We start from the raw sequence: 13162 nt of genomic DNA on the forward strand, positions 1-13162 counted from the left end.
ATTGTCTGCACCTGAAGACAAGTTCCTTTCTCAGATTGCATACACTCAATTCCTTCTTGCCTTCCTCAAGTTTTAATTCCTTTTAAGAGAGGTTTGTTTGAAATCACTTTGGGTTTGAAATCACTTTTTTTTTTTTTTTCCCAAGAGGACAAATCAAGAGTTCTGCAAACAATGAGATGTTTTATTTGTTGGCTTAGTCACTGACTCAAGGACTTTCACTATTCCTTGCTGTTATGTTGAATACACTTTCTTTGTGCTTTCAAATTGTCTGTCAATAAAACTGAAATCACTCCAGTGAAAATTACTAGTTTAAAGCACTGATATCAGAGGGTGTCCCAACTTCTTAAACATCATTTACCACCCACAATCTTTACATTTATTGACAAAAAAAGAAAATGATTAGAATTTGTACGTATGTGTGTATAGCAGGCTGTGTTGGGGGGTGAAATAAATGGTAAATGAATTATCCAAAATCAATGATGTCATTAGATAAGCCCTTGAGAAGGATGTGTCACTTGCTAGCTCCTCATGTGATATGGGTCTATTACCTTTGGGCCATATTTCAATAAACAACACTGAAAGATGGAGGAACCTTTAGTTCCCCATTTGAAGTTAATCCTCAGATACTTTACAAAGCTTGTGCATTAAAATATATGATACATGGACCATGGAGATGGTGGCACCATGGCTTAGGCAGTGTGAGCACTGTAGGGCAGGGCATCCATGGGGGTTGAAGGAGAAAGTGTTTATGAAGGACCTGCTGAAATGGGAAAAGAAGATGATGATATTCTCCAGGGCAGCAGGCTGCTGGGGGAGCCGCTGTCCAAAAGGAGCAAGAAGGAGCATTAAGCCTCTGTCTTCTACTTGACTGAGGGCACTGCCAACTCAAGGGACGGGAGAAGACACTGGGATACACGCAGGAGGTGTTACAGGCAGAGGAACCAGGCTAAGGAGCTGCAGAGAGGAGAAAACTGCCCCTGTCCTTTCCCCCTTGTCATCTCCTGTCCTCCCACTCCCTGCCATCTTTTTCTCTCTCCTCACACTCTGCTCCTCATTCCAAGTCCTTTTGAATTCCTGTTTTTGTTTTGTTTTATTTGTTTTTGTTTGTACCTTGGGGCATGTGGGATCTTAGCTTACCAACCAGGGCTGGAACCCACCCCTCCACACCCTCCCACCCCTGCATCAGAAGCTCAGAGTCTTAATCTCTGGGCCACCAGAGAAGTCCCTGAACTCCTGGTTATTAAGATGTCTCCCCTCATTTTAGGCCTTTTCAATCTCCCTCTTAACCGCCTCCCTCTAAGCAGGTTCCTCTCAGCCTACACTTGCCTCCCCACCCCTCAGCAAAGGCATTCCTGGTGAGGTTTAGGAGAAAGCCAAGTCAATTTATAAATTATCTCTCATATGGGTCATTTCTACACATTACAAAAATTAATCTGGTTTATGTTGATTCTTAACAGCATTTAATTTTGAAATTTCAATTTTTTAAACCAATTTCTCAAAGTTTGCCATTGCTCTAATAATGTCACAGCATGATGCAAAATGGGTTTCCCTGGTGGCTCAGACACCTGCAATGTGGGAGACTTGCGTTCAATTCCTGGGTCAGAAAGATCCCCTGGAGGCGGGCATGGCAACCCACTCCAGTATTCTTGCCTGGAGAATCCCATGGACAGAAGAGCCTGGCAGGCTGCAGCCCATGGGGCTGCAAAGAGTCAGACACAACTGAGTGACTAAGCACATGTGATGCAAAATAAAGATAAGGGCTAAATGGTACTTATGCAGGGAAGAGAGACGGAGTTAGGGGGCTACTACATGAATCCACTTGAGTTCCTGGAGGAGGTAGTGAGAAAACTAAGGAAGCCCATGACTGGACAAAGCAAACAGGGTTGATAATGGCTCAGGATCCTTTGATCTTTTGAATAGTATTACATTTCAAACCGGTGGCACAATAAGCCTAGAACCCAGGTCTCTGAATGTATAATTTCACGGTGTCAGTGAAGCACATGAGCTTAAGAAGTCAGAAGGGGCGTTCATGTGCTGCCTCTGCCTCTAACCAGTATGTGAATTTGCAAAATTACTTAGTCTCTTTGAAATTATGAAATGGGATATGAGCACTGGGAGGATTAAATCAGCTAACCTGGCAAGGGCCAGACTCAGTTTAAAGGCTAGCCTCTGCCCCACCCTCCTCAACCCTCTGCTTGACAACTGGAGCAAACCATAGTCAGTTCAGCCGCTCAGTCGTGTCTGACTCTTTGCGACCCCATGAATCGCAGCATGCCAGGCCTCCCTGTCCATCACCAACTCCGGGAGTTTACTCAAACTCATGCCCATCGAGTCGGTGATACCATCCAGCCATCTCATCCTCTGTCGTCCCCGTCTCTTCCTGCCCCCAATCCCTCCCAGCATCAGGGTCTTTTCCAACAAGTTAACTCTTCGCATGAGGTGGCCAAAGTATTGGAGGTTCAGCTTCAGCATCAGTCCTTCCAATGAACACCCAGGACTGATCTCCTTTAGGATGGACTGGTTGGATCTCCTTGCAGTCCAAGGGACTCTCAAGAGTCTTCTCCAACACCACAGTTCAAAAGCATCAATTCTTCGGCACTCAGCTTTCTTCACAGTCCAACTCTCACCTCCATATGTGACCACTGGAAAAACCATAGCCTTGACCAGACAGACCTTGTTGGCAAAGTAATGTCTCTGCTTATTAATATGCCATCTAGGTTGGTCATAACATTCCTTCCAAGGAGTAAGCGTCTTATAATTTCATGGCTGCAGTCACCATCAGCAGTGATTTTGGAGTTCAGAAAAATAAAGTCAGCCACTGTTTCCACTGTTTCCCCATCTGTTTCCCATGAAGTGTTGGGACCAGATGCCATGATCTTAGTTTTCTGAATGTTAAGCTGTAAGCCAACTTTTCCACTCTCCTCTTTCACTTTTATCAAGAGGCTTTTTAGTTCTTCTTCACTTTCTGCCATAAGGGTGGTGTCATCTGCTTATCTGAGGTTATTGATATTTCTCCCAGCAATCTTGATTCCAGCTTGTGCTTCATCCAGCCCAGCATTTCTTATGATGTACTCTGCATATAAGTTAAATAAGCAGGGTGACAATATATAGCCTGACTACTCCTTTTCCTATTTGGAACCAGTCTGTTGTTCCATGTCCAGTTCTAACTGTTGCTTCCTGACCTGCATATATGTTTCTCAAGAGGCAGGTCAGGTGGTCTGGTGATCCCATCTCTTTCAGAATTTTCCACAGTTTATTGTGATCCACACAGTTAAAGGCTTTGGCCTAGTCAATAAAGCAGAAATAGATGTTTTTCTGGAACTCTCTTGCTTTTTTGATGATCCAGCGGATGTTGGCAATTTGATCTCTGGTTCCTCTGCCTTTTCTAAAACCAGCTTGAACATCTGGAAGTTCACAGTTCACGTATTGCTGAAGCCTGGCTTGAAGAATTTTGAGCATTACTTTACTAGCATGTGAGATCAGTGCAATTGTGCAGTAGTTTGAGCATCCTTTGGGATTGCCTTTCTTTGGGATTGGAATGAAAACTGACCTTTTCCAGACCTGTGGCCACTGCTGAATTTTCCAAATTTGCTGGCATATTGAGTAGAGCACTTTCACAGCATCATCTTTCAGGATTTGAAATAGCTCATCTGGAATTCCATCCCCACCACTAGCTTTGTTTGTAGTGATGCTTCCTAAGGCCCACTTGACTTCACATTGCAGGATGTCTGGCTCTAGGTGAATGATCACACCATCATGATTATCTGGGTCGTGAAGATCTTTTTTGTACAATTCTTCTGTGTATTCTTGCCACCTCTTCTTAATATTTTCTGCTTTTGTTAGGTCCATACCATTTCTGTCCTTTATCGAGCCCATCTTTGCATGAAATGTTCCCTTGGTATCTCTAATTTTCTTGACGAGATCTGTCTTTCCCATTCTGTTGTTTTCCTCTATTTCTTTGCATTGATCGCTGAAGAAGGCTTTCTTATCTCTCCTTGCTGTTCTTTGGGACTCTGCATTCAGATGGGAATATCTTTCCTTTTCTCCTTTGCTTTTCACTTCTCTTCTTTTCACAGGTATTTGTAAGGCCTCCTCAGACAGCCATTTTGCTTTTTTGCATTTCTTCTCCATTGGGATGGTCTTATGGAGCAAACCATAAGGATTGCACAACTCCTAGGTTCCCAGATCACATCAAGGGGAGGAAGCAGGCCAAATCCTTATCAGGAAGTTAAGCCTAGTTTATTTGCCCTGGGCTCCCTCAAGCTTATCGCTGTGCAGGGATAATTCTCCAAACCTCTCTGGAACTCAGTTCATTCCTCTTGTGGATGGCGGGGCGGGGGATGGGGGAGTGGGGTGGGGGTGGAGACGACTATCTATGCCCTTAAGACACAGGTTAGATAAGAGCCAATCAATGTTTATAAAATACAGTGTAACCCAAGAATGAAAGCACAGGGTCAAAATGCATTTTCAATACATGCTATTATATAGGTTAGGGCAGTATTGCCCAGAATGTGGAGTATGAGTTGCTGGTGGCATACAAAACATTTTTTAGCTGCCACATACGTGACAAAAATGCATAGTGGGAAAGAGGTTTCCTTTCAATTGCCTTTAATTACATCAAGAAGTAATTCTCATTTGGGGTCTCTAACACTTGCTGTTTCTCTCTTTAAGAAGAGCGTAAACCTCAGGAGACATGCTTTCAGCAAGAGGAGAAATTAAGCAGAATTTAGAAATATAGCCAAAGTTTTAATGTTTATATTTGTCTTCTGATATAGCAAACAACACTGGTTTTCCATTTATGATAATAGCCATATTTTTTTCTGAAGAGTAAATGGAAGTTTTAAAATACATTACATATTATTTAATTTTAAAAATAACTTGATTCAAATAAAAATATTAAGTAAATCCTAACACAAATGATAAGTGGATTTGGACAAATTGGAAAGGTAGTTTTCAAATGATTGAGCTTTGGAAAACACTGGCCTCCTGCATGGGGAATCCAGGGACCTAGATTCTAGACCTGCCTCTGGTAATAACCTACTGTGTGACTTTGGTGAAGCTGAGCCTCAGCATCATCTGGAACTAACAGGGCTTGTTCATGTGGTCTCTAAGGATCCCTCCTGCTCTAATGTCCTAGTATTTGAAGCATATGATTAGGATGTTTTCTATCTTTGGCTAAGAATCAATTGCTCTTACATACATAACTGATTCACTTTGCTGTTGACCTGAAACTAACATAACATTGTAAACCAAGACTTGTAAAACACTTGTAAAACACAATCTTGTAAAATACTACAAGGGAGAAGGGAATGGCAACCCACTTGGGTATTCTTGCCTGGAGAATTCCGAGGACAGAGGAGCCTTTCAGGCTACAGTTCATGGGGTCACAAAGGGTCCAACATGACTGAGTGACTCAGCACATACTCCAACATAAAATTTAAAAAAAAAAAAAATGTTACAAAATAAAATTATTTTTTGAAAAAAGCCAAAACATCCAATTGCTCTGTCTTCTTACTTTCTTTCCAAATCCCCCTTCAGGCATTTGATATGTAATTCAAAACAAATATGGATCTCCGTTTTATTAACACTCACAAATTGAACTAATGCACATGATCCAAAAATGCAAAAAAAAAAAAAGGAAGAAATTCTTCACAATGAAAAGAATAAAATTCTTTGCAATGGATTTTGAGGGAGATGACATTTGTTCTGGTCCTCAACTTCACCACTTACTGATAGTGTGATCTTAGGTGACCTTAAGGTCCCTTTGAAAGCGTGTTAGTTGCTCAGTCATGCCCGACTCTTTGCAGCCCCATATACTCTAGCCCACCAGGCTCCTCTGTCCATGGGATTTCCCAGGCAAGGATACTGCAGTGGGTTGCCATTCCCTTCTCCAGGGGATCTTCCCAAGCCAGGGATCAAACCCTAGTCTCCTGCACTGCAGGTAGATTCTTTTCTGTCTGAGACAAATTAGCAATAAAATTCTATGAAATTCAAGTGAGTCTATACAAAGGAAATAGATCAGCTGAGATATTTAACACCCCATAACAGTATTTTAATATAGACTCAAATTTGAAAGAAAAGAAGATAAATATTTTTAAAAAGACATAGCTTCTGTCTTTTGTTAATGAGTGGCACTCTGAAGGGAGATGGAAGGCATCTGGTCCCATCACTTCATGGGAAACAGATGGGGAAACAGTGGAAACAGTGGCTGACTTTATTTTTCTGAACTCCAAAATCACTGCTGATGGTGATTGCAGCCATGAAATTAAAAGACGCTTACTCCTTGGAAGGAATGTTATGACCAACCTAGATGGCATATTAATAAGCAGAGACATTACTTTGCCAACAAGGTCTGTCTGGTCAAGGCTATGGTTTTTCCAGTGGTCACATATGGAGGTGAGAGTTGGACTGTGAAGAAAGCTGAGTGCCGAAGAATTGATGCTTTTGAACTGTGGTGTTGGAGAAGACTCTTGAGAGTCCCTTGGACTGCAAGGAGATCCAACCAGTCCATCCTAAAGGAGATCAGTCCTGGGTGTTCATTGGAAGGACTGGTGTTGAAGCTGAACCTCTAATACTTTGGCCACCTCATGCGAAGAGTTGACTTGTTGGAAAAGACCCTGATGCTGGGAGGGATTGGGGGCAGGAGGAGAAGAGGACGACAGAGGATGAGATGGCTGGATGGCACCACCGACTCGATGGGCATGAGTTTGAGTAAACTCCCGGAGTTGGTGATGGACAGGGAGGCCTGGCGTGCTGCGATTCATGGGGTCGCAAAGAGTCAGACACGACTGAGCGACTGAACTGAACTGAAAAGAACTAGTGTGCAATATGAAAGTGCCTGACTCCTCACGAGCAGAGTTGTGCCCCATCTTCATTCTTATTAGTAACTAGTTGTATGAATGTGAGAAACTCATTTGTACAGTATTTGTTTCATCACCTATAAAATAAGGTTATGTTGTATGATCTCTAAGGTCTCTTGCGGCTACGAGTCTGAAAATGATTTTATGCTTTGGAGAAATTAAATGCTAATCTCAAAGACTCCTAACTATACATTGGAGATGATTTCTTCAATACACTTATTTCTGCAGGTAAAACTAACACACAAAGTCACACAATCTTTTTTTTAAATTGGCTTCAATCACAATTGCCTCAGTCTTTGAACTCTCCTATTAGCCAAACTTTTGAATTTGATTTCTCTTAATTTTTGTAAAGACAGTAATAATAACACTTGCTTTCTAAATTTACCTCAAATACCCGAGTGGGAAGTTAGATGAAAGACTCAATTCCATTCAGCAAACATCTATTGAATGTTAATTACCTGCAAAATCCTAAAGATGACACCAAGATAAAGAAAGGTCATAGCCCTCAAAGAACCTAAAACCAAGTAGATAAAGTGAAGCTTTATCATTATACCAAGAGAATTCATTTCAAAGAAAGGAAAAAAACTCAGAAAGTAAAACAGGATGGAAGATAAAAATGAACTTAAAGAGAAATGAGGGCTTCCCTGAGGTTCAGAGGTAAATAATCCACCTGCCAATGCAGTAATCACGGGTTCCATCCCTGGGGGAGGAAGCTCCCACATGCCTCAGGACAGCTACGCCTGTGTGCCACAGCTATTGAACCTGTGCTCTAGAACCTGTGCTCTGCAACAAGAGAACTCACCACAATGAGAAAGCCCTGCAGCACCAAGAGCAGCCCCCGCTCTCTGCAGCCAGAGAAGAGGCCGAGAGCAGTGAAGACTCAACACAGCTAATAAATAAATAGTTATTTTTAAAAAGAAGAAAGAAATTATATGGAGAAGGGTTGGAAATCAGTCAGAAATCCTTCAGCCTAAAAGAAACGATGACTCATATGTTAGCAAGTGATGTCACCAATTGTAAGATCTTGCTTTCAAATCTGTTCCATCAGGGCAAGAGTGACTCGGACAGCAGCTCAAGTATAGACAGCTTATGTTCTGTCCACAGAACTCTCTGAGGAGAAAGATTCAAATTCCAGCCAATGCTGGCCCCCTCCACAAGAAGGGAGAAAGAAACAGTTGACTTAAAAAAACTGTCTCAGGGACTTCCCCAGTCTTAATTTATGGTTAAGACTTCTAATGTCGGGGCATAGGTTTGATCCCTGGTGGGGGAACTGAGGTCCCATATGTTGTGTGGCACAACCAAAAAAAAAAAAAAAAAAGTTATCCCCAAATCAGGCAACTGGAGGTAAGAGTACAGAAGCATTTCCCAAACAAAGAATAGAGGGGAGGACAAGAGAAACCCTTGCCTTTCATGCAGTCCGTGAAAGACAATTTTCTTTCTCCTTATAATCTCTAGTAAATGGTCACAGGCAGGGACATTTAGAAAAATGAAAACGCAAAGTTCTATCAGGAAGATAAAAGTGAATGATATGAGGAAATCTCCATCACAGCATGGAATATTCCATTTTATACTGATTTCCCCTGAAGGTCCAGGACTGAGCTAACGGACAGTGTGTGAGGGCCTTGAGTCTGGGGGTATGGAGAGGAGGGGGATGGAGGTGGGTCAACTTGAAACTGTTTACCTCAGATTGGGACTTCAACCCACGTGACTGGGACTTGAACCCAACCAAAACCCCATGGTACCTGGTTTCAGGACCTCATGAAGTTCAGGTTCTTGGTCTCATCACAGAAAGAATTCAGTGAGAGACAAAGTGATAGGTAAGAAGAGGATTTACTCAGAATCGGAGAGAAGCATGCTCCACAGACAGAGTGTCGCCCATCACAGAGGGCAAGTGTGGCCTTGAAACGTGGCTTGGGTAGCTTTCATGGGCTGGGTAATTTCATGGGCTAATGAGAGGGAGGATTATTCCAACTATTTTGGGGAAGGGCTGGAGATTTCTAGGAGTTGGGCCACTTTTTGGTCTCTTGATGGTGCCTTGGAACTGTCATGATAGCTTGCTGAGAGAAGATCAAGGGCTAGAAGTTGACTCCTCTGCCATCTTGGACCCCTTTGATTCTGATTGATTTATGCTGTGTCCTTGGGCTATGACATTCTCTCAAAAGTTGTGCCCTACCCCTTTCCCTCCTGTTACAAGCTCAACAACAAGCTCTGAGAAGCCTACAGAACACTGGGACCTCTGCTTATCTTTTTGGATGTATAAATAATATGATAATTTCCCATGAACTGCTGGGAGAATTCTTGCTCAGAAATAGATGGAGAAACATCTAGACTGGCTACACCATTTCCCACACTTTTAGCCATTCTGAGTATAGATGTAAACGAAGATCAAATTACACATCTTTGAATACCTGATACTAACATTCTGCTCATACCACACTGTCATACACCCCACCCAAAAAAAAAAAAAAAATCAGGAAGAATAGTGAAAAGTTAAGGCAGCAGGGTAAAGTGTAGCATTTCTAGACATTTCATCTCCAGCAAGACTACCACAGCCAAAAGGGTTGCCTCCAGACTTTCCCTCTGGGCTCTATTATTTTTCCTGTATATTCTATAATTATTGAGGTATTTTTTACTGTTTATTAGTGCCCATGTTTATGTGTATAAATTATGCTTCTCCAGCTAAAATTTGAGTAAATTCCATACTCTTCAAATCCAGGATCCCAGACTTCACTCCATAATCTCAAGATTTGAAACTCCTGCTCTCAGACCCAAGCACTGAATAATTTTGGATGAAGTCTTAGGCTTAGCCTGGGGGAGTTGTAGCAGCAATAATACAAAGGTCCCCAAAGCAAAACAAACAGACACACAAGCAGGTCTTCTATTGCATAAACAATGAGGCTGTTCTTAACTTTTTTGTTTGTTTGGTTTTGGTCAAAGGAGTCAAAAGACAGTGGCAATTTTTTTCATCTTTGAGATTTAACCATACTAGGGAACAATAAAAAATACTAGGGAACAATAAAATATTTGGTGTTTTGAATGTTGGTTTGTTGTTTTGTTTTTCTGGTAGTGATAGGCTTCAAACTTCTGTTGTACAATTATTAGTGTTGTTGTTAGTTTTTTTTTTTTTTAAGTCATGCTTGTTATTTTAATATTGCTTCCCTTTGTTATAGGAAGGGGACACTTTCTACTCTCATCAAGGTATACATTCAGAAATAAGATCCTGCAAGAAACCTTCCTAATTTAACGCTAATTTAGATGTTTGTAACTTCAGAGACCTGTGTAGATACACAGCTTAACAGCAACCCACCTGAAATGTTATAGCTTTTGGTGAGTATGGATTTTCTCAAAACAGGCCACAATTTTGAATTGGACACAGTCATGATATCAAGGGAAATATACCTACACTATCCATTTGAGTAATGAAAGATTAATTACAGAAGAAGCCCACCATTCTGCACTATCAAGTACTACATATTCTGAAAGAGGAAAGGAAAAAACTCACTTCCAAATGAAGTTAAAACTACCTACAATGATTGTGGTGAAAAGTTTTTTCAATCTACATAGGAAAATATTATTTTATCTTAAAAAGGAAAAAAAGCAAGATTCAAATTTTATTGTAGTCTAGTCCAAAATTCTAATTCTTTACATAGAAAATGGTTACTCTCCTTGAACAAAGGAATGTAATAATTTTGCTTCCCCTCTCTTATGCTTATGTATTTCCCTGCAGTAGACGAAAATGTAGAAAAACACACCCTTGAGAGAGATAACTACATGAAAAATGCCTGACTGTTCAATATAACATTTTGCTGAGATGTAAGAAAATGGAATAAGAGAGGATGTAAACTTTTAAAAGATTATATTTCAAGATAGTAAATGTTGATTCAAGAATTTCAATAATGATATCCACATAAAAAATTATGACTAAATCAGCCTTGGTAGATAACTACGCAGCAGCAATGTTTTCTAAATAACTCAAGAATGAGATTCATTCTTTTCAGTGTTGGATCAGCTTTGTTTTGGAAGTCAATGCTTTCCAGAATTATTCTTTATGATTTTGATTATACACATTCTTGATGTTGTTTTTTTATGGTTCTTTGCCAATTCCTTATTTTCTAAGAGATTTTGATCTTTCAATTTTGCAGTCAGTTGCGATTACTATATGAAAAAATAGTATCTAACAATTATGTTATACTTAGTATCTGACACTTTGTTGCCAGACCCTATTCTAAATGTTTTTTCTTAATTCAATTATTCAATTCATAATTTAATGAATTCAATTCTCTAAACTGTGAAGTTGGTAATATTATTTCCATTTTATAGATGAGAAGATTGAGGCATAAGAAGATTAACTGATTTGCCCAAGGACACACAGCTAGTAAATCTTTAAAAGACTAGGAGCAACCCGGCGCCCTGGAGGAGCCGCGGGTCGCTGCGCGGCCGGAGCCGCTGGACGAGGAGGAGGAGGAGGAGGCGCTGCCGCACTCCGAGGCGGTGGACGTGTTCCAGCAGGGCCTGGCCATGGTTGTGCAGGACCCGCTGCTCTGCGACCGTCCGATCCAGGTTACTTTAGAAGAGGTTAATTCCCAAATAGCATTAGAATACGGCCAAGCAATGACAGTCCGAGTGTGCAAGACGGATGGAGAAGTTATGCCTGTGGTTGTGGTCCAGAATGCCACAGTCCTGGACCTGAAGAAGGCCATCCAGAGATACGCGCAGCTCAGGCAGGAGCGCGAGGGAGGCATTCAGCACATCAGCTGGTCCTACGTGTGGAGGACATACCACTTGACCTCCGTGGGAGAGAAGCTCACAGAAGACCGGAAGAAACTCCGAGATTATGGTATCCGGAATCGGGATGAGGTGTCTTTCATCAAAAAGCTGAGACAGAAATGAATCTCCAGACTTGGACAGCTCTGTGTGTGGGCGGCTGAGCTCTTCCCTGGCAGAAGGAAGCCTTGGGCCACTGTGCCCTGTCCCAGACGGGTGGGAGAGAGCCTGACCCCAGCTGGACTCGCTGGACTCTCAAGTGAACCCTGATCCCAGGGCTATGGGCCTGGCCCTGTGTACAGAATAAACCCTGTTTGCTTTGAAAAACAACAACAACAACAAAAAAGACTAGGAGGAAATGCATTAAGGTATTGATGGCGACTTCTTAGGGTGTGGGGTTATAAAGAGTGGTTAAGAGAGATGACACAAACAGTTCTCGAATTAAAACACTGGCAGCTGTTTAAAAACAGAGAAGACAGACTCCAGAACAGTTTAAGAGAAAATACTGGCAGGGCTTGTGGACTGACTAAGCCACACGGGGAATGGCCGGAGTCTAAAAACCCTCCAGCTTCTGGCTTAGGTGACTGGTTGGACGTGTTCACTAGGGTAGGGAATACAAAAGATGAAACAGTTTTGGGAAAGGAGACTCTCTAGGTTCAGAGTCCACAGAAGAGCCCATTAAAGTGCAAATATGTCTTCTGAAAACCGGAACCAACTTGGCTCACTGACACTTGCATCATCCCTGCTGTGGGAATGGTTAGCTACCTCCCAGAGGCCTAGGCCTTGGGTGAAGGAGGAGCTGCCTCTGGGCAGATTCGGTGGGGGTCTGCCTTGGCCAGTGGCCACGACACTGCTGACTGCCAGCCTCGCTGCAGCCCCGAGGAAGGTCCGGCCTCAGGGAGCAGGCAGGACAAAGGCCGCCCAGGAGGTCTCCCGCTGAGGCGGGACGCCATCCTGCCCAGTGTCTCCTTGTTCAAGTCGGGTCACCTCGGCCCTTCCAAAAACTGACTGGCTCACGTCAGAACGCTGGCGGCCGGACGAGTGGTTCTTAGCGATGTTCCTTGTCTTCTCATTGTTTTTACCCGTGAAACCTTCAGTTCCCCAGCGCAGAAGGCTGGGGAGGTGGCCAAACCGAGTTGAAACCTGAAATGTCTTTTTTGTTCCCTACAGTACAGTCAGTTTAAATTTCATGCAATCTTTACGCTGTGGACTAATATGTATTATACAATTCTCGGTTTGCCTTTTCAAAGGTGCTTCAACTTATAAATATCATGCTGGGACCCGGGCCAGGAAATCCAGACCCAGTTAAACGCACAGTCGGTACGCTCCACCCTAGCTTTTGGGGCCTCGGCTGGGGCAGCGGCCCCTCCCCCTCCTCCGCCCCCGCGCTCTTCCAGCTACCGGTCGGGTCCCCAGGACAACGCCCGCGCTCACCCGGAGGGAGGGCGGGGCGCAGAGCCGAGGCCGTCACGTCCCGAACGTCGAGAGGCGGGGTAATAACCCTATGACGTCATAGCCCCGCCCCCGGCTTCCAGATA

General features: G+C 42.7%; 1 protein-coding gene across 1 annotated transcript; it reads left to right on the forward strand.

Moving 5' to 3' along the window:
- The first annotated feature begins 8511 nt into the window (after nt 1-8511).
- Nucleotides 8512-12072, forward strand: LOC133055592 (U11/U12 small nuclear ribonucleoprotein 25 kDa protein). The gene is made up of 2 exons (XM_061140740.1): nt 8512-8517; nt 11256-12072. Exons 1-2 carry the CDS (start codon nt 8512-8514, stop codon nt 11748-11750), a joined length of 501 nt encoding a protein of 166 aa, XP_060996723.1. The 3' UTR covers nt 11751-12072.
- The last annotated feature ends 1090 nt before the right edge of the window (nt 12073-13162 follow it).

This window comes from Dama dama, chromosome 5 (genome assembly GCF_033118175.1).
Source record: "Dama dama isolate Ldn47 chromosome 5, ASM3311817v1, whole genome shotgun sequence".
NCBI lineage: Eukaryota > Metazoa > Chordata > Mammalia > Artiodactyla > Cervidae > Dama > Dama dama.